The sequence below is a fragment of the Salmo salar genome, chromosome 06 (genome assembly GCF_965601325.2).
Source record: "Salmo salar chromosome 06, fSalSal1, whole genome shotgun sequence".
NCBI lineage: Eukaryota > Metazoa > Chordata > Actinopteri > Salmoniformes > Salmonidae > Salmo > Salmo salar.
This window is the reverse complement of record NC_138296.1, coordinates 70,194,380-70,220,727: the sequence shown is the minus strand read 5'-3', so window position 1 is coordinate 70,220,727 and position 26,348 is coordinate 70,194,380. Positions and strand designations below refer to the sequence as shown.

Here is a 26,348-nt window from a genome sequence, read left to right as displayed (position 1 = left end):
TTTGATGATCTTCATCAGATGACACGCCTAGGACATTATGTTATACAATACATGCATGTTTTGTTCAATCAAGTTCATATTTATATCAAAAAACAGCTTTTTACATTAGCATGTGACGTTCAGAACTAGCATTCCCACCGAACACTTCCGGTGAATTTACTAAATTACTCACGATAAACGTTCACAAAAAACGTAACAATTATTTTAAGAATTATAGATACAGAACTCCTTTATGCACTCGCTATGTCCGATTTTAAAATAGCTTTTCGGTGAAAGCACATTTTGCAATATTCTGAGTAGATAGCCCAGCCATCACGGCTAGCTATTTTGACACCCACCAAGTTTGATCCTCACCAAACTCCGATTTACTATTAGAAAAGTTTGATTACCTTTCCTGTTCTTCGTCAGAATGCACTCCCAGGACTGCTACTTCAATAACAAATGTTGGTTTGGTTCAAAATAATCCATAGTTATATCCAAATAGCGGCGTTTTGTTCGTGCGTTCAAGACACTATCCAAGGGTGACGAAGGGTTACGCGCCCGACGCGTTTCGTGACAAAAAATGTCTAAATATTCCATTACCGTACTTCGAAGCATGTCAACCGCTGTTTAAAATAAATTTTTATGCTATTTTTCTCGTAAAAAAGCGATAATATTCCGACCGGGAGTCGTTGTTTACGTTCAAAGACGAAAGAATAAAAACATGGGGTCGCCTCGTGCACGCGCGCACCAGTCTCTGTACTCTGATCGACCACTATCAAAATGCGCTACTGTTTTTCAGCCAGGGCCTGCAAAGCCACGATTCAGCTTTTTGCCGCCTTCTGAGAGCCTATGGGAGCCGTAGGAAGTGTCACGTAACAGCAGAGATCCCTTGTTTTGGATAGAGATGATCAAGAAGGCCAAGAAATGGTCAGACAGGGTACTTCCTGTACAGAATCTTCTCAGGTTTTGGCCTGCCAAATCAGTTCTGTTATACTCACAGACACCATTCAAACAGTTTTAGAAACTTTGGAGTGTTTTCTATTCTATATTCTAGTTTCTGGGCAGGAGTAATAATCAGATTAAATTGGGTACGTTTTTTTATCGGGCCGTGAAAATACTGCCCCCTATCCATAACAGGTTAACACCTCAAAATCCAACAAACCTGTAGTCACGTCCCTAATTCCACCTCCCTTTCACCCCCCAACCACCCCTTCCATCCATTTCATGCACTTCCTGAGTTCATCAGGCTAGCACTGGAGTAATATAATCACATTTTTGGATTCTAATCAAGATTCTGACTCAACTCAACTATGCTCTCACAGTTCAAGGACAAAGAGGAGAAACCTAAACCTGTCAAGCAGGTGTCTTACACAGTGAATGCCCTTATTATATTTAATAGAATGTTTTGATGTGGAATGTGGATAGCGAAAGGGATAGGGGAGATACCTAGTCAGATGTACAACTGAATGCATTCAACTGAAATGTGTCTTCCACATTTAACCCAACCCCTCTGAATCAGAGTACAGTGGCAAATTGGCAAGAGACACACAAAAACCTTTTTGACCTTCCTTGAGAATTCAATTGAGAGAGTCGGAGGGGTAAGATTATAATTGTACTTTCCACATTTTATATTGAAATGATGTAAAGAATCTGATTGAGTTCATTTTTAAGTATGACCTTTCACAGGGTTTAGTTATAAATAGAAATGTAATATTTGTTAAAGGTTTAACAATGTGAATACAGAAGAGTAAATGAAGGACTCTTAGACAACATATGGTGCTTGTGACACTGTCACAATTATTATAATAAGTAATCATTCTCATCTCTTATATGTACATATGTAGTATACAGATCCAGGAGTGCATGCTATGTGTGTCATTTTGAGCATGAATTTCAGATTAAATTGCATTTAATGCGATTGGATCAGTATGTACAGAAAAGTTAGGTTAATATATTCACTGAAATGCAGAAGAGACATGACCAACCATTTTGTCAGTCATATGTTTCCTTCTTCATCAGACCGCAACAATTTTCTTCTTAGCATTCCAATTAGGTTAATAAGTAAAAATATCAAGAAAACAGCACACAAATACCTCAGCTGTCACCATAATTAATGCTTGTTTAGTTGTGTTTTATTGTAGAATGTTTTTGCACAATGCTATCTCACAATCTGCACTCCATATGGTATTCCATTGGGGGAAAAATCTAAAATGTGTAATATTGATAGTATGATGTTTTGTTTATCTTATGCTATATTCATACAGCTATGGCCTCACCAAAGACAGTGTGGTACTTTAGTGTCCTCTTGGTACTTTGCTGTAGTCTGGAAAAACAAGATTGCTTGGAAACTCCAAATGTAACATCAGAGGTAAGAGGCCAGTAAATAAACTTCAAAAACTTCAAAAATCGTTCACAAGGCGATATTTAGCAATGTCAGAGAAATATAATATTGTTTGAGCTACATATCTTCAGGTGTATCACTATTAATATAATATGTTTCAAAACAGATTTGTTTGTTCGTTCCATTGGTGCAATTACAGCATGTATTCATTATAATTACAAAAACAGCACATTTGTGTAACTGTTTCCACATTGTAATAACACTGCACATCCCTGTGTATCTACCATGCCAATACATAAGGGGACTTTTTTGAGTGTTAAAACACCTACTTCATTTGACGCAATGATACAAATCAATGTTATTCTGATTAAATCTATCTTTTCCAGGAATCACCCGCTGATGGATCACAAGTTCCTTCTAGAGAAAAGCGAGAGGGTGAGTCAGCTGTTTTGTTTCGTTTTCACTTGGTCTGCTCAAACCTACGTTGCCGCCCCCAATGTGCTTGAAGGCACCCTAGAAAATTGAAAAAAATATAATATTGTTTATGTTCACACAAATCCAAAACAAATATAACAATTTGCTTAGCAACTAACGTCATTATTTATCTCACTGCTCTTTGCCATTGGATATTTGCTGTGTGCGGAATATTTGCTGTGTGCATGTTTTTATGTGTGTACATTGATTTTTATGGTCCACAAGAATTGTCCTTCGGGGACCATAAAGATCTCTTGAGTTGAATTGTTTCCACAGTGACAGCAACCATCTATGAGAAAGTTGGTGAAGTTCAGTTGGACGTCTACAATATTACACTTGAAACCATACATTACCTAAAGTCCCAGGTGAAAAATGTAACCTACCCCATCCTGATCTCCAATGAGTTATTTGTAACAGACATAAACATTACTACCGGTAAGAGTTTTTAATTGTTCTTTTTTCCTTCATTTTATAAAAGGTTCAAGATCTACAGGGCTCATGTGTTAGTAAATGGTGCATTTAAAAAACTAACCTGGACGTTGTTGGTATCAGAAGAAAACGTTGTATCTCCATGTTGAGGATGTTCAATCCACTTCCCCTCCATTCACAGAATGCTCCTCAGACCCCAGTGGATTCAGTTGCAGGTGTGAGGACCAGTATAGTTGGTCATGTGACCAGTGTTCCTCCAATGGGTCCTGTGATAAGATCGTTGATGGAAAAATATGTAGATGTCTCAATGACTATCCTTCTGATGGAAAGTTCTGTCAGCCAATCACAAGTAACTATTTGATTCTCACATCCACTTGGTGTTTGACATTGTACCTGTTGTTGTAGTTGTATGTAATTGTTTTTGGCAATTTCTCCCAGCTGCATAGTTCTTCTTGATAACACGTCTTTTACCTAATCCCAACAGATCTTACTGCTTGTCCAAGTCCAACTACTACAGCAGGTATTCCAAGAAGTTACTCAAGCAATAGATTCCATTTACTGAAAATAATAGACATGCTTGTCATGATTTATTTAATTTTAATTTTCCATAGAGCCATCAACCATTTATGGGGAAATTATTGAAATTGAGTTGGACATGACAGATATTTCAGCTACATTGATAGATGTACTTAGGGCCAGTGTGAATGACCTGACCTACCCTGTCCTGATCTCCAAATCGTTAAATGTAACGGACGTGAACTTCACTACTGGTAAGAGATTTCTGTTGCTGATGCTCATTTGAGTTTTAATTCCTTGTGCTTTGTAATATATTCAAGAACTGGTTCAGATATTTTCAAATAGTTGGTTTCACAGAAAACATTGATATGATGATGTTCCATCCACTCTCCTTTCATTCACAGCATGCTACCCAAACAGCACATGCAGATGTGAGGATCAGTATGGTTGGTCATGTGACCAGTGTCTCTCTTATGGGTCCTGTGACAGTACTGATGACTCCTGTGGATGTATCAAAGCCATTCCTCCTTATGGACCGTTTTGTCAGCCAATCACAAGTAACTGTTTCCTTACCACCTCCACTGTGCTAGTTTAATCAATGTTTATGTATTCGTTCAGCAACATTTAAACTCTAAGATTACCCTTATCTCCTTTACCACATAGATCTGACGGCTTGTACAACACCATCTCCAACAGCAGGTATGAGACAGTTACTAATGACTATTTAATTAACAACAGTGTTATTGTACTAATTAGAGTCTTAGTAACATCAACTTGCCATGGTGTTATCCATGGTTGTAAATTTACTTGAGACCTACAGCTGTAAGACAAAAAGCTGTAAAACAGGTTAGAGAACAAGCCCTTATCATAATCATCTCACATTTCTCTGCTACCACACCTTTTCCAGCAGAAGAGGAAGCAAGTACTGGTTTTACACAATAATCTATGTATTTCAAATATATTTAACAGTGTCAAAAATGGACAATTACAATAATTCTAACAATCAATCTTTGATTAATTATTGCAATAATTAAACTGTAGACCCCACACTCTTGAGTGTGTTGCAGAGAGCTTAACCTTTACAGAAACTGCTGGTTCTTATATAGCTGACACTAAAAATGCTTAGTCATGGCTGGTTCCCCCCTCCCAGGCAGATTGGGGGCATGGTAAGCCACCTTGGGTTTATCTAGTGGTTATCTGCACCTGGTGTTGTTTTAACCCCTAGCCCGGATTAGTTTCACAGATGCCAGGATGATAAGGAATAAATAAAATGTAAATAGGGTTTTGTTCTACTGCTCCAGGCTCTCTCTCGGTTACACCCACCACATGTTGTCTATGGAATGCGAGCTGTAGATCAATTGTCAGCTCAAGCTATCTCTAGTGATCATACGGCCAGTGTCACGATTCTCTAAGACAGAACCCAGAAGCAGACCAGGACAAGGTGAGTAAAACGAAGGTAAGTATTTATTGTTAGTCTTGATGTGTAATTTGAGTGATCCAGGAGACGGAGTGGCAGCGGAGGTGAGTTGATGAGAGTAAATGGGTTGATCCAATGCAGTCACTGTATCCACCGACGGCCAGGCAAGGGAGTTGAATGTTCCGGGAGAATGACTGTAGACAGAGTAAACGGGAGTGAAGGTTGATGAGATGCAGGTGCGAGTAATAAATAGATCTCCCGCCTAACCTCGTTGCCTGGCAACCAGACAGGGTGCGTTCAGGAACCTTAGACAACACACAAAAACAGTAATCTCAGGCAGAAACAGACTCAGGAAGCGGGATTCCTGACAGTACCCCCCCTCTGACGAACGCCACAGGATGGAGGCGGTAGAAGTCAGTAAGGAGGGTATTGTCCAGGATTTGACGGCGAGGAATCCAACTCCTCAGGACCATACCCCTCCCAGTCCACGAGATACTGAAAACCTCGACCCCGCCGTCTGGCATCCATAATGCGGCGCACTGTGTAGACTGGACCACCTCCGATCATCCGAGGTGGAGGAGGAGGAGACGGAGGGGGTAGCAGAGGACTGAGGTGCACAGGCTTGAGGCAGGAGACATGAAAGGTGGGGTGGACTCTGAGAGTTCTAGGCAACTTAAGTCGAACCACAACGGGATTAGTCACCACAACGGGATTAGTCACCCTCTCCACCACAAACGGACCAATGAACTTAGGTGACAGTTTCCTTGATTCCGTCCGCAGAGGAAGATCCCGTGTAGCCAACCATACCTTATCTCCAATAGCATAAACTGGAGCTGGAATCCGGTGACGATTCGCCTGGAGCTGATAACGGTCAGAAACTCTAAGGAGAGCCTTTCTGGCCCTATGCCAGGTCCGGTGGCAACGACGAATATGGGCCTGGACCGAGGGTACCGCGAGATCCTTCTCCTGAGAAGGAAACAAGGGAGGTTGGTAACCGTACAGGCACTGGAAGGGAGACATCCCAGTAGCAGATGTAGGGAGAGTATTATGGGCATACTCGACCCACGGCAACTGAGAGGCCCAAGAGGCGGGGTTGGAGGAGACAAGGCAGCGCAGCGTGGATTCCATCTTCTGGTTGGCCCTCTCCGCCTGACCATTAGATTGGGGGTGAAATCCAGATGTTAGGCTGACTGTAGCTCCAATGGCCAAACAGAAGGATTTCCAGACAGCAGAGGTAAACTGAGGACCACGGTCGGAAACAATGTCACTGGGCAACCCGTGGACCCTGAAAACCTCCCTAACCAGGATCTCGGACGTCTCGGAGGCAGAGGGAAGCTTGGAGATGGGTACAAAGTTGGCGAACTTGCTGAATCTGTCCACAATAGTCAGAATGACCGTGTTCCCTTCAGAAGAGGGCAATCCCGTAACAAAGTCCAGAGCCAGATGCGACCATGGTCGCTGGGGAATAGGTAGGGGGTGAAGAAGTCCAGAACTGGCCCGATTGGCACTCTTATTTTGTGCACATACTGGGCATGCAGCAACAAACCCCCGGGTATCTTCTCCCATGGCAGGCCACCAAAATCGTCTGCGTAGTAACGCCATCGTCCGAGCTACGCCAGGGTGAGAAGCCATCTTACTGGCGTGGGACCATTGGAGGACAGCAAACCGGACAGACTCAGGCACAAACAACCGACCGGGTGGACCGTTACCGGGACCGGGCTGCGTCCGAAGGGCTGCCAGAACCTCCTCCTCAATCCTCCAAGTGACAGCTCCCACAACAAAGTTCTGGGGAAGAATCGTCTCGGTCTTGGCCCCACTCTCCTCCGTCTTGGAGAACCTCCGGGACAAGGCATCCGCCTTGCCGTTCTTAGATCCAGGTCGGAATGTTAGGGAAAAATTAAAACGTCCAAAAAACAAAGCCCACCTGGCCTGACGCGAGTTGAGACGTCTAGCCGATTGCACGTACGCTAGATTCTTGTGGTCAGTCCAGACAATAAACGGTTGCTCCGCTCCCTCCAACCAGTGGCGCCACTCCTCCAATGCCAGTTTCACTGCAAGAAGCTCCCGGTTACCCACATCGTAATTCCTCTCCGCCGACGACAGACGACGAGAGTAGAAAGCGCAGGGATGGAGTTTGCCGTCAGTGGAGCTTCGCTGGGACAGGATAGCGCCAACCCCCACATCAGACGCATCCACTTCCACGGCAAACTGTCAGGCAGCGTCAGGTTGAGAGAGAATCGGGGCATTGGTGAATCGACCTTCAGTTCCAGAAACGCAAGATCTGCCTCTGGATTCCAACTGAAGGTCCTGGTGCTAGAAGTCAGAGCAGTTAATGGAGCGGCCACACGGCTGTAGTCTCGGATAAACCGACGATAGAAATTCGCAAACCCCAGAAACTTCTGGAGCTGCAATCTCGTATCAGGCTGGGCCCAATCCAGAACTGCCCTAACCTTCTCTTGGTCCATCTTTATCTCTCCCCGGGAGATGATGTACCCGAGGAAGGATGTAGTGTGGGCGTGAAAGTCACACTTCTCGGCCTTCACAAACAGGCGGTTCTCCAGCAATCGCTGCAGAACCTGCTTGACATGCTGGACGTGGCTGGAATGCTCCTTGGAAAAAATCAACATGTCATCCAGGTAAACGAACACGAACAGATCGATCATATCTCTCAATACGTCATTAACCATGCTCTGGAACACTGCAGGAGCATTGGTCAATCCAAACGGCATCACCAGATATTCTAAATGACCCATCGGTGTATTGAAACCAGTCAACCACTTGTCCCCCTCTCTGATCCGGACCAGATGATACGCATTGCGTAGGTCAAGTTTAGTAAACACCGTAGTGCCCTGTAAAGAATCGAAAGCAGAGTTCATCAAAGGCAGGGGATACTTGCTCTTAACCGTAATATCATTCAACCCCCGGTAATCAATACACGGTCGAAGAGAACCATCCTTCTTACTCACAAAAAAGATTCCTGCCCCCAGTGGTGAAGACGAGGGACAAATAAGACCAGCAGCTAGAGACTCCTTTATGTAGGTCTCCAAAGCCTCCCGTTCAGGTCGAGAGATGCTGTATAATCGTCCCTTGGGATAGACAGCTCCAGGAAACAGGTTAATGGCACAATCATATGGTCGGTGGGGAGGAAGTGACAGTGCCTTCTGCTTACTGAACACCTCACCCAATTCGTGAAATGTTTCAGGAACCAGGGACAATTCAGGGGAGTTAGAATCACTGACCTTACGAGGAACCGAATGGGAACAGGCCGTCCTCAGACAGTTAGCATGGAATTCAGTGCTCCAACTAGTTACCTTGCTGGTCACCCAATTGAATGTGGGATTGTGTTCTCAGCCAGAGGTATCCAAGAACCAGAGGAACATGGGAAGAAGGCAAAATGAAGAAGGATATAACCTCTGAATGATTCCCTGACAACAACATCTTAACCGGTTCAGTCCTCATAGTGATACGTGCCAGACTACTGCCGTTCAGAGTTGTAGCTTCAATGGCTTCCGGTAGCTTCTCCTTAGAAAGCCCCAGCTGTTCCACTAAGTCGGCATCTATAAAGCTGCCATCTGCACCTGAGTCGATAAATGTGTTAATCGCTAAACTCTGAGTCTTATTCATGAGGGTAGCAGGAAAAAGAGGTCTAACAGGACTATTGAGAGGTTGAAACTGGCTCGCAAAAAGACCTCCCACCTTTAGCGAGCCGAGCCGTTTAACGGGTGCTGAGGATTGGACGTGCCCCATTTCTTCTCCCTCCGTCTCTCTCGGACTCTATTATCCACCCGAATAGCTAATGCTACCAGACTGTCCAGGTCCCTAGACTCAGGATAGGAGATCAACTCATCCTTGAGTTGCTCCGACAAGCCGTAGTGATTCCTCATTCCACCCACTCTCCACAGCCAATGTCCTGAATTCAATAACAAAATCAGCCACACTGTGACCTCCTTGGCAAAGGGAGAACAACCGCTTAGCTGCGTCCTTACCTCGGACAGGGTGGTCAAAGAGTTTCCTCATCTCTGCCGTGAACTCCTGGTATGACCCCATGCAGGTGTCCTGTTGTTCCCATATGGCTGATGCCCACTCCAGAGCTCTTCCACGCAGCAGTTCAATAACAAAGGCTATCCTAGCCTTGTCTGTGGCGTAAGAGTAGGGCTGTAGATCAAAAACTAATCCACACTGCATAAGAAACGAACGGCACTTTCCCAAATCCCCTTCGTACTTATCTGGTGTCGGAACCTTGGGCTCACGGAAGGAAACCCCTCCAGAAGCGACAGGTGAGAGGGGTGAAGCAGGTGGTGGATGATCCGCCGGCAAACTGAACTGAGCCTGGATATTCGTTAGAATATTAGAAAAATTCTGAACCTAAAGCGCGATCTCCTGTAGCGCCGTGTTGTGTTGTCCCAACATCTGACCCCGATGGGTAATGGCATGGCGAACGGAGTCCAGGTCCGCTGGGTTCATTTTTGGCCGGATCGTTCTGTCACGATTCTCTAAGACAGAACCCAGAAGCAGACCAGGACAAGGTGAGTAAAATGAAGGTGAGTATTTATTGGTAGTCTTGATGTGTAATTTGAGTGATCCAGGAGACGGAGCGGCAGCGGAGGTGAGTTGATGAGAGTAAATGGGTTGATCCAATGCAGTCACTGTATCCACCGACGGCCAGGCAAGGGAGTTGAATGTTCCGGGAGAATGACTGTAGACAGAGTAAACGGGAGTGAGTAACCAGTAACAAGCACTAAACAACAAAACTATCTCAGGAAACATGAGGCTGATACGCTGGCACAACATACTGTTCGTTGCTAACGATCCGGCAGGGAATGGATGTCAGCTCAGGGTTTAAGAAGAGGTGAAGATCAGGACCAGGTGTGCAGAAGGTTGATGAGATGCAGGTGCGGGTAATACATAGATCTCCCGCCTAACTTCGTTGCCTGGCAACCAGACAGGGTGCGTTCAGGAACCTTAGACAACACTTAAACAAAAACAGTCATCTCAGGCAGAAACAGACTCAGGAAGCGGGATTCCTGACACCCAGATTAGCTGCAGGGGGCTAGAGTGGAGACCATATAAACACAGCATTAGTAGAACAAAAATGTCTTACTATTTGTTAAGTATTAATATCAAACAAATCAGGTAAATATGAAGTTTTCTTTCACAGTAGTTACTGTACATAACTACTCTGTTAATCAAAATGCAATCATTCAATGATACACAGCAATGTCAGTAAAGTAAATACTTTTACGCATTCGTGCCAACAACAAAACAGTCCACAGCAAGTTCAACAACTCCAACAACTCCCTCCAGTACAACATCAAAGGAACAAATCAATAATGTAATTTCATTGGACCTACGGTATTTCCTTGTTATATTATTGAGTCGGGCATCACCAATATTCCAGTTACACCATTGAGTTAAATATAATGTTTTTCTGTTCCACTGTACCTCTGTGCCAACAGCAAAAAAATCCACAGAAAGATCAACAACTACAATGACACCATCCAGTACTACATCAAGTATACAAATCTATAAATTCATTTAATTTTACATATTTCCTTGTTACATGTTTGAAAGAAGTTTGACATAACCACTATTCCAGTTACACCAATGTGTTCAATATATTGTTTTTCTGTTCCACTGTGCCCTAGTACCAACAACAAAACAGTCAACAGCAAGTTCAGCAACTCCAACGACACCCTCCGGTATGAGACCTCAATTATACAAATGTGTAATTACAATTTTAACTTTCGCATTTTTACATTTTGTTCTGTTTTTGTTTTAGAAAACACACTGAACCTACAATTTACTATGGCTCTCGACTTTCAATCCATCTTTAATGATGAAAATAATGCAATGTTCAAAGATATTGATCAAACTGTGAGTATACTATATTCCCTCATCCTTATCACAATGTCCATGTGCTGTAATGTAAAGTGTCAACCTGGACTCAGGGGTAGATGTAAACGTAAATTGGTCTCACTCCATTTAGTATAATAAGTTACATTTCATATGGTATGTATTAATTTGTGAATGTCCATCCTTCATTTTGCATGATATGTGACATATGACAATTCGTATGATATGTGTCAAATTACAATTTGTTGTGGCTAACATTAGCTAGGTGGCTAGTTGGCAAATTTTTGCGAAGCTAAGGTTAATGTTAGGTTTTAGGTTAACGTTCATGTTAAGGTTAGGGTTAGGGTTAGGGGAAGGGTTATCTAACATGCCAAGTAGTTGCAAAGTAGCTAAAAAAGTATTAAGTAGGCGCACAGTTGCTAAGTAGCTAAAATGCAAAAGTTGTCGATGATGTGATTCGAATATGACCCGACCAACCTCCTGCCTTTAAAGGGAATGGAAAAGGGAAAGGGGGATACCTAGTCATCTGTACAACTGAATGCTTTCAACTGAAATGTGTCTCCCGCATTTAACCTAACCCCTCTATCTTAAAGAAAAAATTCACCTAAAACCACTCATTCCTTTAAAACCTCTATGGGATAGGTGTCCCTAAACCGGGACATTTGTTGCTAATGTGAGCTAGAATTACGTGCATTACAACAGCCAATTTTCCAAGACATAGACATGTCTTATATGGGCAGAAAACATACATTCTTGTTAATCTAACTGCAGTGTCCAATTAACATTAATTATTACAGTGAAAAAATACAATGCTATTGTTTGAGGAGAGTGTAAAACAACAAAAACCTTTATCACGGCAACTGGTTTGATATATTCTCCTCTGAAGGTAAATAATGTACTTACATCCAGTATTCTTGCTCTGATTTGTCATCTTGAGGGTCCCAGAGATAAAATGTAGCATAGTTTGTTTGATAAAGTCCATTTTTCATATTCAAATGTAGGAACTGGGGTCCACAGTTTGACACCACTGCTGTCTCTGGCTCCAAACCAACTCCGCCCGGCCATCTAGATGTGTGAAAGTTAGTGTAAAAGCTAATGATCCATCATGTATGACATTCCTGGGAATGTGTAAACGTAAACATTTTTATGACCATAGCTTTTTTGTATGTTATCTATAGTTATGTACTTAAAAATGTATCAATTGACCAATTTGTCACATTTGGGCAAACTTCTGGCAGACTTGATACAAAATATTGTGCAGTAATGTAATTCTTCACTGGATCAGTCTGAAACTTTGCACACACACTACTGCCATCGGGTGGCAGAAATTGAAAAAAATATTTTCTCTTGCATTTCAAAGATGATGGAACAAAAATCAAAACGCATGTTTTTTTTGTTTGTATTATCTTTTATCAGATCTGTATCATATTCTTATACATTCATTTCACATTTCCATAAACTTCAAAGTGTTTCCTTTTAAATGGTATCAAGAATATGCGTATCCTTGCTTCAGGTCCTGAGCAAGAGACAGTTAGATATGGGTATGTCATTTTAGGAGAAAATTGAAAAAAAGGTTAAATCATTAAGAATGTTAAATGAAGTGACAGTGTTAAATAACACTAATATATGACAACAATATATTTGTGAACAAGTGATTCATTTTGGCAATATAATAAGGTTGGTAGCAACATGGAAAATCATTGCAGAAATCTGTTGCAGCTCAAGTCGACTACAAAATCCACAATGCAATGTACTCTCTGTGGGCTGGCTGGCTAGCTAGCTAGCAAACGTAGGTACTGATAAGAGAATTATCTAATAAAGGTAAATGAATCAATAATCCATTATTAATTAGTAGTTATGTAGCATGGATAATTAATAATTAATGGACTGAATGGTTAGTCCCATAAGGTCTAGTAGAAGTCCGGAACAAAATGTGTGTGTGTGTTTAAGCAGGGGTGTTTTTAGCAGGGAGATATCTCCAAGGTTTCTCTAATCTCGGGGTAAAGGAACGGGCAGCGCTGGATAGTGATTAACGGTTGTGAGAAATCCGGGGAGTGAAACATACATCTAATATTTGTGTGTATATATGTGCGTAGGTTAACTACGGTTTGTGTGGGGGAGTGTGCGTAAATGAGGAGCCTGGTATATAATGAGGTTTTGTTATTTGGACCTTAGAACGTTCTCTGAATAAAGCCCAATGAACCTTTTGCAGAAAGCTGAGTCCTTGCCTAATTATTCTTCAACCCAGTGTCTTAAAAACCCTGGGGATTAGTCAAGGCTTATTGATTGCTAATTATTATCATTAAGATATAACATTCCGTTAACAGGTACACACAATAATACCAAAGGCAATATCAATATGTAACATAGCTAGTTAGCTGTAAAATCGCCTAAACAAACTGCACTGTCAGTTTAGGAGTCTACAATCTCAACATGTTTAACCTGCAGATATACTTTTGAAGCGATGGGAAATGTTTCCCATGCTACATCAATGGGCAACACGTTCAATTGGCCCACGAATCATGACATTTCGTACTTTCTAGTAAAATAGGCACTTTTCTCAACATATACACTGACTTTGAGAAGGGATTGCATGATGATTAGCTTAGCAACCGTGTGACGCAGCATGACAACGTGAATGTGATATCTTGACAACGTGAATGTGATATCTTTGGCAACAGCACCATGCAATGCATCCTGGACTAAAGAGGCAGACAAATAGGGAAAATGTGCTAGAACCTCTGTTAAATTACACATTTCTCGAGGTAGGAATATCGCAAAAATATGATCAATGCCTCATTCGAGAGAAGATATCCTCCCGAATTATTACATCGGCCAGTATTGAAATCTGACATGTGTTATAGAAGTTTTCGCGATCTAAAAGTCATATTCCTATTAACTTCCAGGGTAGTGAGAGAAATGTTATCATGGTGCTACGTCATACCGGACATATTTCTGCCTGCTTGAATGCCAATAACTCAGATACACATGAAAACATGAAACAACCCAGGGCAATTGAAAGAACAACATTCAGAGATGCACAAAAACAATATAGCATTCAAAATGGGTGAACCTTTACTTTAGGCTGGGTGTACACTACACACGATTTTGGACCCGATTTAACAGTCCCAGACAACCCACTGGGCACACACAAGTTGAATAAATGTTGTTTCCATGTCATTTCACTGAAATTACGTTGAGCCAACGTGGAATAGATGTTGAATTGACGTCTGTGCCCAGTGGAAAGTCTTTGAGATCGGAGACAAAATCCCCGCGTCGTTGCCTATTCGCGGCACGCGGCTGTCACCTATGCTCGTTTAATGTGAGCCGGTCAGAGACTCATTCTGAGGACCACCGATCCCATCTTTGAGCCGTCCCAGACATCCCAATATTTTCAAACGTTTGATTTTATCAGCACAAAATCTGCAACGCTCTTATAGTGTGAGATGTGCAACGACAAGTTTTAAGAACAGTGATCAGCAGTAACCAATGAGAGCTCGCAAGAGAAGAAACCAAAGATGATGACGTTGTACTGCATCACTCTGAATGTGTAGACTCTCGAGCAAGAGCGATGACTACTACTAGTATGCATTTGTAAATTGCCTTTACCAAAGCCAATGTGTCAAATCATTACAGCTCTGAAGTTCACAAACAATGTTATTCCATTCAAAATGGATTGGCTAAATATTTTAACTCTGTATGGCAAACATGAATGTGTGACTGAAAACGGTTATGAGGCTGCTTTGAGCCACAGCTCGTTCTAGCAATGTTAACAATCCAATCACATCATAGTTTTGGCGAGACAGTGTGATATAGAGAATCCTCACAACCAAGTGAAGAATCTTGTAGTGTATGACCATCTGTACCACATTGTTTAGTGTGCGCAACACTACTTTGTCAAGACACAAAACTACAGGAAAGACTGTCGTTTAATGTGAGAGGCTCAGAGATGTTAGGATTTTGAAAGTAATGTCGTGTACGCCCGGCATTATGTAACCATACCAAACGTAACATATCATACTAATTTGAGTGTCACATTTACATGTACTACATAAGTAGGATCTTAATTTGATCACCCTGTAGCAGGAGAACTTATATATTTGTGGTTTGAAAAGGCTTCTGATGTTTTTACTTTCCAGTGTGAAATTTCAGACTTGTATAAACCCCTACAAAAATGTCCATTAATGATAATCCACATAAAAATTCACATTTCCTGTTGACACAGGATTCTTTTTCTGCTGTAGCAAACTGGCTCAAATTAAGATCCTACATCTGTATGTTACGCCTAGTCCTTGAAACCAGTTTGGAAGTGTTACCATAATTAATTTAATAAATCCATTCACCAACACGTTTCTGGTTTACTTCAGAGAGCTTTCATTTCATGTCCTTTTCAAGTCTTTATTTTAAATCACTCTTGATCAATAATAATTCACTGTCTCACACAGATCAAAGTCATATATAAGAGAAACATGAAAGGCTTCATATCAGCAAAGTTAAATAGCTTAAAGTAAGTTTTGCCCCGGTGTTATTACCTCTATTCAAAATCTTTTACATTTGATGTTATTTCAAGCCTTCATTTCATGTGCTACTAATTTGAATATTCAAATAGTAAATGTCTCCTTAAATTTAGCCAATTTCTCAACTTTCAGTATAATGTATCATTTCAATCCCTAGTGATTTTGAGGGATATATGGGCCCTATAATACTTGTTGCACAAATGTAACGAATTGAAGGCTGCTAAGCAAAGCTGAAATACTAACAATTTAAATTGTGTCCCACAATGTCCAATATAATAAATACATTTTCAGTATATGCCCCAGAGACAAGAGTATCCCTTCGAAATGAAAAGGACTTGGGGTTGATGTTATACAATGTATGTATGGGCTATTTTTGCTAATGTACACATGCATGAAATTCATTTGTGGATATGTTTGCTGATACTTTTTTGAATAGGAAGGGAAGTGTTATTGCAGATTTTACTGTTATGACAACAATTGTCGATAATGGGGAAATTGCCAAAGCAAAAAAGGATATTGTCTCAACACTTGGAGAAAAATATCAGATACGTAAGTACTTGATTAGGTTAGCATTTGGTGGACAAAGTTAGTTATTACTTGTCCTGAAATACATTCAAAAAAGTATTTAGATCAGTTTAAACTGTGGCAGCAGTACATGTCAGTTGATTTTAGATTAATTGTTCACTTTCTTAAATTTCTGGTGTGCTTCAAAAATATTGTCTCAAGAATTTCGCTTAAATTCGCCTTCATGTTATCACATAATTCATCACATGTAATCTACAGTTGTAATATCTATAAAATTATAATTCTAAATATTGTATAAAATATTGTTTATTTATATATTTAAGGTACAGTGGGGGGAAAAAGTATTTGATCCCCTGCTGATTTTGTACGTTTGCACACTTACAAAAAAATGATCAGTCTATAATTTTAATAGTAGGTTTATTTGAACAGTGAGAGACAGAATAACAACAAAAGAATCCAGAAAAACGCATGTCAAAAATTTTATAAAATGATTTGCATTTTAATGAGGGAAATAAGTATCTGACCCCTCTGCAAAACATGACTTAGTACTTGGTGGCAAAACCCGTGTTGGCAATCACAGATGTCAGACGTTTCTTGTAGTTGGCCACCAGGTTTGCACACATCTCAGGAGGGATTATGTCCCACTCCTCTTTGCAGATCTTCTCCAAGTCATTAAGGTTTCGAGGCTGACGTTTGGCAACTCGAACCTTCAGCTACCTCCACAGATTTTCTATGGGATTAAGGTCTGGAAACTGGCTAGGCCACTCCAGGACCTTAATGTGCTTCTTCTTGAGCCACTCCTTTGTTGCCTTGGCCGTGTGTTTTGGGTCATTATCATGCTGGAATACCCATCCATGACCCATTTTCAATGCCCTGGCTGAGGGAAGGAGGTTCTCACCCAAGATTTGACGGTACATGGCCCCGTCCATCGTCCCTTTGATGCGGTGAAGTTGTCCTGTCCCCTTAGCAGAAAAACACCCCCAAAGCATAATCTTTCCACCTCCATGTTTGATGTTGGAGATGGTGTTCTTGGGGTCATAGGCAGCATTCCTCCTCCTCCAAACACGGCGAGTTGAGTTGATGTCAAAGAGCTCCATTTTGGTCTCATCTGACCACAACACTTTCACCAGTTGTCCTCTGAGTCATTCAGATGTTCATTGGCAAACTTCAGACAGGCATGTATATGTATTCTTGAGCAGGGGGACCTGGCGGGCGCTGCAGGATTTCAGTCCTTCACGGCATAGTGTGTTACCAATTGTTTTCTTGGTGACTATGGTCCCAGCTGCCTTGAGATCATTGACAAGATCCTCCCGTGTAGTTCTGGGCTGATTCCTCACCGTTCTCATGATCATTGCAACTCCACGAGGTGAGATCTTGCATGGAGCCCCAGGCCGAGGGATATTGACAGTTCTTTTGTGTTTCTTCCATTTGCGAATAATCGCACCAAATGTTGTCACCTTCTCACCAAGCTGCTTGGCGATGGTCTTGTAGCCCATTCCAGCCTTGTGTAGGTCTACAATGTTGTCCCTGACATCCTTGGAGAGCTCTTTGGTCTTGGCCATGGTGGAGAGTTTGGAATCTGATTGATTGATTGCTTCTGTGGACAGGTGTCTTTTTTACAAGTAACAAGCTGCGGTTAGGAGCACTCCCTTTAAGAGTGTGCTCCTAATCTCAGCTCGTTACCTGTATAAAAGACTCCTGGGAGCCAGAAATCTTTCTGATTGAGAGGGGGTCAAATACTTATTTCCCCCATGAAAACGCAAATCAATTTATAACATTTTTGACATGCGTTTTTCTGGATTTTTTTGTTGTTATTCTGTCTCTCACTGTTCAAATAAACCTACCATTAAAATTATAGACTGATCCTTTCTTCGTCGGTGGGCAAACGTACAAAATCAGCAGGGGATCAAATACTTTTTCCCCCCGCTGTATATGTGGAGTAATGTTTTCACGTCATGATTTCACAAATCCTATTCCATTTCTCTCCAGAGTTAATCTGCTTGAATGATATGATCTATGGCAATGGACAAGTTGATGAGAAAGTTGTAGTTTACTGCAAACCGGATGAAGTGGGTGAAAAGACTGCCATTTGTAACAAAAATGGAACTTTTTCAGATCGGGTGGACAACTGTGTCCTAAAAGAAATTGATAACCTTTTTTCTTTATCTCAGGTAATATGTTAACATATTAACAATTTTCACTGGATATAAAATATACTCTACATAAAAATTGTTTAGTAATGATGGTATTTCTTTGTTACAGTACTGTGTATAGCATCAACCCTGAAATTCATTTGTATTTTATCTTTCTTTCATCACTTTAAATCCACACAGGCTTTAGTGGGGACTGGTCTTCCAGTCTTTTTGGAAAGACTCCGCAACAGCACTTTTACCCTCCTAGGTAGAATAGCTGAATCACCTGCAACTATTTCTACTGTTGTAAATATTCTTAAAAATGTTGCAAATGTGTCCCGAAGTACCCCAATAAACAAACCATTGATGAAGGTATGTTGACATCAACAGCATCACTTTAAATCATTTTTAAACACTCCATTCAAAGATATTATAATACTAATTTATTATTACACCCTTAATAGTTGAATTAGAGAACATACAGCATCATTTTTATTAGGATTTCAATAATCCTGTACGAATTCTGACTTCTATCTTGATCTCTAGAATTTCCTGGACACGGCAGGTGTACTTACTTCTAATGCAGCAAAAGCCTCCTGGGGTGTTCTAAACACCAACCTCACCAAAAATGATAGCTCAGGATTTCTGGGCACCGTTGAAACAATTTCCAATTTCCTTACCGATGACTTTGTTGACATAGCAACGTCTAGCATTTTTTTAAACAAAACCACAGTCAACAACTCAGTCAACAACTTATTCAATTTAAACTCATCTGTTCTGATAGACATACCGGCATCTGAAGCTTCCTACAGTTCAATCACCATAATAACATTTGAATCCTTGGATAATGTTTTACCTGCAAGAAACAGCAGCAGTCTGAACAACAGGGTCAACAGTGTCAACACTATCAACGGCAAAGTAGTTCTGGTGAAGGTGAATGGCACAATCAAGAATGTGACTTTCAGATTTGACGTACTGAACAAGACACTGGCCAATCCTCAGTGTGTTTTCTGGAACTTCAACCTTTTTGACGGCCTTGGAGGATGGGATGGTAAAGGATGTGAACTGCAGTCTGATAAGAATGGCACTGTCACCTGTCACTGTAATCATCTGACCTCCTTCTCCATTTTGATGTCGCCTTTCATTCCAGCTGTGTTACGAGTCGCTTTGGATTTTATCACTTACATTGGAGTTGGCATATCAATGGGTTGCTTGGTCGTGTGTCTCATCATTGAGATGTTGGTATGGAATGCTGTGACTGGAAACAACACATCTTACATACGTCATGTCTCTATAGTGAACATCGCCTTTTCCCTTCTGATTGCTGACATTTGGTTCATTATTGGTGCAGCAATTTCCGAAAATCCAAAAAAAGATCTACCTGCGTGTTCCACGGCAACATTTTTCATCCACTTTTTCTACCTGGCTCTGTTTTTCTGGATGCTGGTCTCAGGCCTTTTGCTGCTCTACCGGACTGTCATGGTTTTCTCTCACATGTCTAAACCAGCAATGTTGGCCATCAGTTTTTCTTTGGGCTATGGAGCTCCCCTCATCATTGCTGTCATAACTATTGCAGTGACAGCTCCAGGGAAACAATACATTAGAGGGAATGACGGGGTTTGCTGGCTCAACTGGACAGAGTCAATGGCCCTTCTGGCTTTTGTGATCCCTGCCCTGACCATAGTGGTCATCAACCTTTTGATCCTGATTGTGGTTCTGTTCAAAATGCTGAGGAGAGGTGTGGGGGATGTTACCCAGCCAGATGAGAGAAATGCTTTGGTGGTCATCGCCAGGTGTCTGGCCATTCTGACTCCCTTCTTTGGTACTACCTGGGGACTAGGAGTAGGAACCATGACTACACCAAACAATCTAGGAATCCATATTGTGTTTGCAATCTTCAATTCACTACAGGTATTTAGCTCAGTTAAATAACACTATTAATTAACTGTTCCTCAGTGAAATACAATTGACTTGAAATATATATATTTTTTAATGCATTCAATTCCCAATGGCTTGTTATACTAAGTTAAGATTTGGATGAATGTTTACAATTAAATATACTGGACTTTGGTGTAGTAATTCCATCCTTCACCATGTTATCATTCAAAGGGTTTGTTCATCTTGGTATTTGGAACACTTTTGGACAAAAAGGTATGTTCCTAACACACTTACTGATACCCCTCATATTATGTATTGTAATGTGCTTTGTAATGACAATTCATATATTTGATGAACTCCTTGTCTGTGCTTTCAGATCCGGGAAGCTCTGACAGGAAGGTCACAAGTGTCCTCCAACCGCACAAGGGTAAGGGCTTTTTTCAAACCACATGGCTGCATAATATAGTATGATCATTACATTTACATTACATTACATTACATGATCATGTTTATAATTAAGTATAACATGTTATAAATCTAAATTATTTGTTGCTGGCCACAACAGGTTTATTACACTATTGTCTATGCTTACTCATATGACCATTTTATTGTATTTATCACTGTGTTGAACATGTCAGGAAGTTTACTACCTTTAAGCTAGTATTGAAAGTGTTATATTATATTCTCGTTTCAGACCACAAGTGCTCCAACATCGTCAAGTGGTTTGGGATTTTTCCGGATACGGAGGAGAAGTAAGTCTATAGTATAAAGCAATACTCTTAGGCAATTGGGCAGAACTTCACATTAAATTGCCCTTATACTACAGTATGTAGTGCCATTGTTTGACCTATTGTTCCTACTGTTCCAGACGTTTTCAACGTTTCAGCAGCTCCAACATCCAGCACTAATGGTGCATCAGAGACTTTCAACACTTAACTCTATGCAACAAATGTGATTATTATGAAATAATCTGACAATCAAAAAGGCGTTGTCACACATCATCAGCTGACGCACTAGGTTACAGTAGCTAACACCTTGAGTGTGACCTTGAAGTGACTGCCACTAAGATCTGACCCCAACTCTCAGTGACGTCATTAGTGGTTATGTCTAACACAAAGCGATTCATTCTGAACTATATGGTATTTGAACTTTTTGGGATTGTTGAGTATTATATTGAAAAACATGATTATTGTTTTTTGGTTTGTGGGGGTGTTTAAATAAGAGTATTACTGTGTAAATGGATTAATCAGCTAACATGAAGAATGGAGATTGTTTCTGAAATAACACATTACATTCTCTCTTTGAATAATTCACTGTTCATTTTGTCACAATTTATATTAAGTTTAATTTACATGTAAAAAGTAATATATTGTGGAGTCTAAGACCAGTGGTGGTGACAATTAAGAACAAATACTTTACGGCATTTGTTGTTTTTTGGGTTATCTGTCCTTTACTTTACTATTTATATTTTTGAGAAATGTAACTTTTACTTCACTACATTCACTACACTGTATACATTTTCCCTGACACCCAAATGTTCTCGTTACACGTTGAATGCTTAGCAGGACAGGAAAATTGTCCAATTCACACACTTATCAAGAGAACACATGGTCATCCCTACTGCCTCTGATCTGGCAGACTCACTAAACACAAAGGCATTGTTTGTAATTGATGTCTTAGTGTTGGAGTGTACCCATGGCTGTCTTTACACTTTTAAAAATGCAGGAATTGCCCGTAGAGCTCCGAGACAGAATTTTGTCGAGGCACAGATCTGGAGAAGGATACCAAAAAATGTCAGCAGCATTGAAGGTCCCTAAGAACACATCATTCTTCAATGGAAGAAGTTTGGAACCACCAAGACTTTTCTTAGAGCTGGCTGTCCGGCCAAACTGAGCAATCGGGGGAGAAGAGCCTTGGTCAGGAAGGTGACCAAGAACCATATAGCCACTTAATCCAGAAGCTAGCCAAACCATGTCACTGGTCCCACCACAAGAGATGCTGGCGCACAATGGGTCAAGGACATCCCTACCAGCCAAACCCGGACTACACTGGGCAACTTGTGCACCGCTCCACAGGTCACCCGGTCGCAGCCGGCTGCGACAGAGCCTGGACTTGAACCCAGAATCTCTGGTGGCACAGCTAACACTGTGATGCAGTGCCTTAGACCACGGCCATTTACTTTCGATTCTTAAGTATTTGTAAAACCAAATTCTTTCCGACTTTTAATCAAGTAGTATTTTACTGGATGACTTTCACTTTTACTTCACCTTTACTTCAGTCATTTTGGCGTCCCGAGTCATCTTATTCACTGCATCTCAACGCTAGAGGCGTCACTACAGACCCTAGTTCGATTCCAGGCTGTATCAGAACCGGCTGTGATTGGGAGTCCCATAGGGCATGGCACAATTGGCACAGCATTGTCCCGGTTAGGGTTTGGCCGGGGAAGGCCGTCATTGTAAATAATAATTAAAAAATAAACAAAATTATATTAAGGCATCTTTACTTTTACTCAAGTATGACAATTGGGTACCTTTTCCACCATTGCACACACTAAAGGGTGAAAAAAAATACGTTTTTAGACAAAACTGCAAACTTGTTCCAGAAAACACACTGAGGATTGGCTAGTGTCTTCAAACTTCAGGCCAGGGCATTCATGGAGTTGGTCTAATGGGAATCTGTGGTAACCAGCCTTCCCCTTGCTTGAGGACCGTGTTGTGCAGTGTGGTGCCAGGACAACAACCTCTCCCTCAATGTGATCAAGACAAAGCCGATGATTGTTGACTACAGGAAAAGGAGGGCCGAGCAAGCCCCAATTCGCATCAACGGGGCTGTAGTGGAGCAGGTTGAGAGCTTCAAGTTCCTTGGTGTCCACATCAACAAACTCTATTGGTCCAAGACAGTCGTAAAGAGGGCAAGACAAAACATATTCCCCCTCAGGAGACTGAAATGATTTGGCATGGGTCCTCAAATCCTCAAAAGGTTCTACAGCTGCACCATTGAGAGCATCCTGACTGGTTGCATCGCTGCCTGGTATGGCAACTGCTCGGGCCTCGGGCCTCCGACCTCAAGACCCTACAGAGGGTAGTGCTTACGGCCCAGTATGTCACTGGGGCCAAGCTTCCTGCCATTCAAGACCTCTATACCAGGCGGTGTCAGAGGAAGGCCCTAAAAATTGTCAAAGACTCCAGCCACCCTAGTCATAGACTGTTCTCTCTGCTACCGCACGGCAAGTGGTACCGGAGTGCCAAGTCTAGGTCCAAGAGGCTTCTAAACAGCTTCTACCCACAAAAACCATAAGACTCCTGAACAGCTAATCAAATGGCTACCCAGACTATTTGCTTTGCCTCCCTCTTCTACGCTTTTACGCTGCTGCTACTCTCTGTTTATTACCTATGCATAGTCGCTTTAACTCTACCTACAGTGGCTTGCGAAAGTATTCACCCCCCTTGGCATTTTCCTATTTTGTTACCTTACAACCTGGAATTAAAATGGATTTGTTGTGGATTTGTACCATTTGATTTACACAACATGCTTACCACTTTGAAGATGCAAAATATTTTTATTTGTGAAACAAACAAGAAATAAGACAAAAACACAGAGAACTTGACCATGCATAACAATTCATCACCCCCCCCCCCTCCCAAAATCAATACTTTGTAGAGCTACCTTTTGCAGCAATTAAAGCTGCAAGTCTCTTAGGGTATGTCTCTAGAAGCTTGGCATATCTAGCCACTGGGATCTGCTCCAGCTCCTTTAAGTTGGATGGGTTCCGCTGGTGTACAGCAATCTTTGTCATACACACAGATTCTCAAATGGATTAAGGTCTGGGCTTTGACTAGGCCATTCCAAGACATTTAAATGTTTCCACTTAAACCACTTGAGTGTTGCTTTAGCAGTATGCTTAGGGTCATTGTCCTGCTGGAAGGTGAAACTCCATCCCAGTCTCAAATCTCTGGAAGACTGAAACAGGTTTCCGTCAAGAATTTCCCTGTATTTAATGCCATCCATCGTTCCTTCAATTCTGACCAGTTTCCCAGTCCCTACCGATGAAAAACATCACCACAGCATTATGCTGCCACCACCGTGCTTCCACCACCGGGATGGTGTTCTCGGGGTGATGAGAGGTTTTGGGTTTGCGCCAGACATAGCGTTTTCCTTGATGGCCAAAAAGCTCAATTGTAATCTCATCTGACCAGAGTACCATCTTCCATATGTTTGGGGAGTATCCCACATGCCTTTTGGCGAACACCAAACAAGTTTGCTTATTTTTTTCTGGCCACTCTTTCGTAAAGCCCAGCTCTGTGGAGTGTATGGCTATAGGGGGTCCTATGGACAGATACTCCAATCTCCGCTGTGGAGCTTTGCAGCTCCTTCAAGGTTATCTTTGGTCTCTTTGTTGCCTCTCTGATTAATGCCCGTGAGTTTGGTGGGCGGCCCTCTCTTGGCAGGTTTGTTGTGGTGCCATATTCTTTACATTTTTTAATTATGGATTTAATTGTGCTCCGTGGGATTTTCTAAGTTTCTAATATTTTTTTATAACCCAACTCTGATCTGTACTTCTCCACAACTTTGGCCCTGACCTGTTTGGAGAGCTCCTTGGTCTTGATAGTGAGATCATGTGACAGATCATGTGACACTTAGATTGCACACAGGTGGACTTTATTTAACTAATTATGTGACTTCTGAAGGTAATTGGTTGCACCAGATCTTATTTAGGGGCTTCATAGCAAAGGGGGTGAACATATATGTACGCACCACTTTTCAGTTTTTTTTGTTGTTGTTGAATTCTTTTAAATAAGTAATTTTTTTTATATTTCACTTCACCAATTTGGACTATTTTGTGTATGTCCATTACATGAAATCTAAATATAAATCAATTTAAATTACAGGTTGTAACACAACAAAATAGTATAAACGCCAAGGGGGGTGAATACAAGGCACTGTACATGTACATATTACCTCAATTACCTCAACTAACTGGTGCACCCGCACATTGTCTCTGTACTGGTACATTGACTCTGTACCAGTACGCCCTGTATATAGCCTTGGTATTGTTATTTTACTGCTGCTCTTCAATTATTTGTTACTTTTATTTCTTAATTTTTACTTATCTATTTTTTTACTTAAAAGGATTTTTTTTCTTAAAACTGCATTGTTGGTTAAAGGCTTGTAAGTAAGCATTTCACTGTAAGGTCTACAACTGTTGTATTCCGACAATAGAGGTGCAACAGAGAACAAAAGCTACACAAGTGCTATGTCATGACATACCTGGACCACCTATTGAGGTGTGCCTTTTGTTACGTAAATCAGGTGTTAAATGATTGTAAAAAAGAGACGAGTGCCATTTTAAGAAAATATAAAGCACCATTTACATATCAAACTGTTTACACTAAGCAGACCTAAAACAACTGTCCAGGTTTGTGACATGAAGAAATTAATAAATAGGTGTTGATCAAGAGGCATGTAACTGCCAAGGTAGAATATTGAAAGTGGAACATTCCATTTTATGTGCTTCTCTTCAGATTCTTTTTTAACTTTACATCTGACAGGATATATATGCCTTGCTCTGACGAGGCACACTATTGATCACAGTGGGGCCCCTCCTCTTCTGTAAAACGAGTTAATCACAGTGGGACACCTCCTCTCCTGTAAAAGTATTTGCTCTGAGGGAATACACTTTATTGTAATAAAGAATTGAACATAAAAATAAATCAAAAACTGATTCAACTTTATTAAAAATACGTTTCAGCAGAAAACTTTAAATAAGGTCACCAAAATCGTGCTACGGCTACACAGAACTGGCCCCCGCTGGTTGGTTAGTACTTGGATGAGAGATCGCGTGAAAAAATAAGTGCTGTAAACTTTTTGTCCAGTAGAGTATACTCTTGTACCATTTCATCATGGAGCAACTGCCTTTTATTTATAACCATAATAATATGATGGAGCTTCCAACCCATATCACCTGCAAGAATACAACCAACTGTTATTGGTACAGAGACCTTATCTCTCCAAGCCATGGCCTTGCTAGAGCTGCACTGGCCAACTTTAACTGCTGTTAATGTGAAGTGGAAACGTCTAAGAACAACAAAGACTCAGCCGTGAAGTGGTAGGCCACACAAGCTCACAGAATGGGACCGTCGAGTGCTGAAGCGCGTAACAATCGTCTGTCCTCCGGTGCAACCCTCACTACAGAGTTCCAAACTGCCTTTGGAAGCAACGTCAGCACAAGGACTGTTCGACGGGAGCTTCATGAAATGGGTTTCCATGGCCAAGCGGCCACACAC

General features: G+C 41.3%; 1 protein-coding gene across 1 annotated transcript; it reads left to right on the top strand.

Annotated features, from left to right (window-relative positions):
• Positions 1-1,396: 1,396 nt before the first annotated feature.
• LOC106607876 (adhesion G protein-coupled receptor F4) lies at positions 1,397-25,520 on the top strand. The gene is made up of 21 exons (XM_014205336.3): positions 1,397-1,580; positions 2,247-2,350; positions 2,710-2,758; positions 3,074-3,232; positions 3,408-3,575; positions 3,711-3,746; positions 3,838-3,996; positions 4,147-4,299; positions 4,406-4,441; positions 10,616-10,672; positions 10,805-10,858; positions 10,939-11,033; positions 15,458-15,519; positions 15,966-16,078; positions 18,044-18,225; positions 18,388-18,558; positions 18,733-20,097; positions 20,296-20,337; positions 20,441-20,491; positions 20,759-20,816; positions 20,933-25,520. The coding sequence occupies exons 2-21, from the start codon at positions 2,249-2,251 to the stop codon at positions 20,998-21,000; spliced, it is 3,180 nt and encodes a 1,059-aa protein (XP_014060811.1). The 5' UTR covers positions 1,397-1,580; positions 2,247-2,248; the 3' UTR covers positions 21,001-25,520.
• The last annotated feature ends 828 nt before the right edge of the window (positions 25,521-26,348 follow it).

Coding starts and splice junctions, on each gene's coding strand:
- LOC106607876 (XM_014205336.3), top strand. CDS start 2,249: ATGGCCTCACCAAAGACAGTGTGGTACTTTAGTGTCCTCTTGGTACTT. Junction 3,997..4,146: donor GGACGTGAACTTCACTACTG/GTAAGAGATTTC, acceptor TTTCATTCACAG/CATGCTACCCAAACAGCACA. Junction 18,226..18,387: donor ACCTTTTTTCTTTATCTCAG/GTAATATGTTAA, acceptor AAATCCACACAG/GCTTTAGTGGGGACTGGTCT.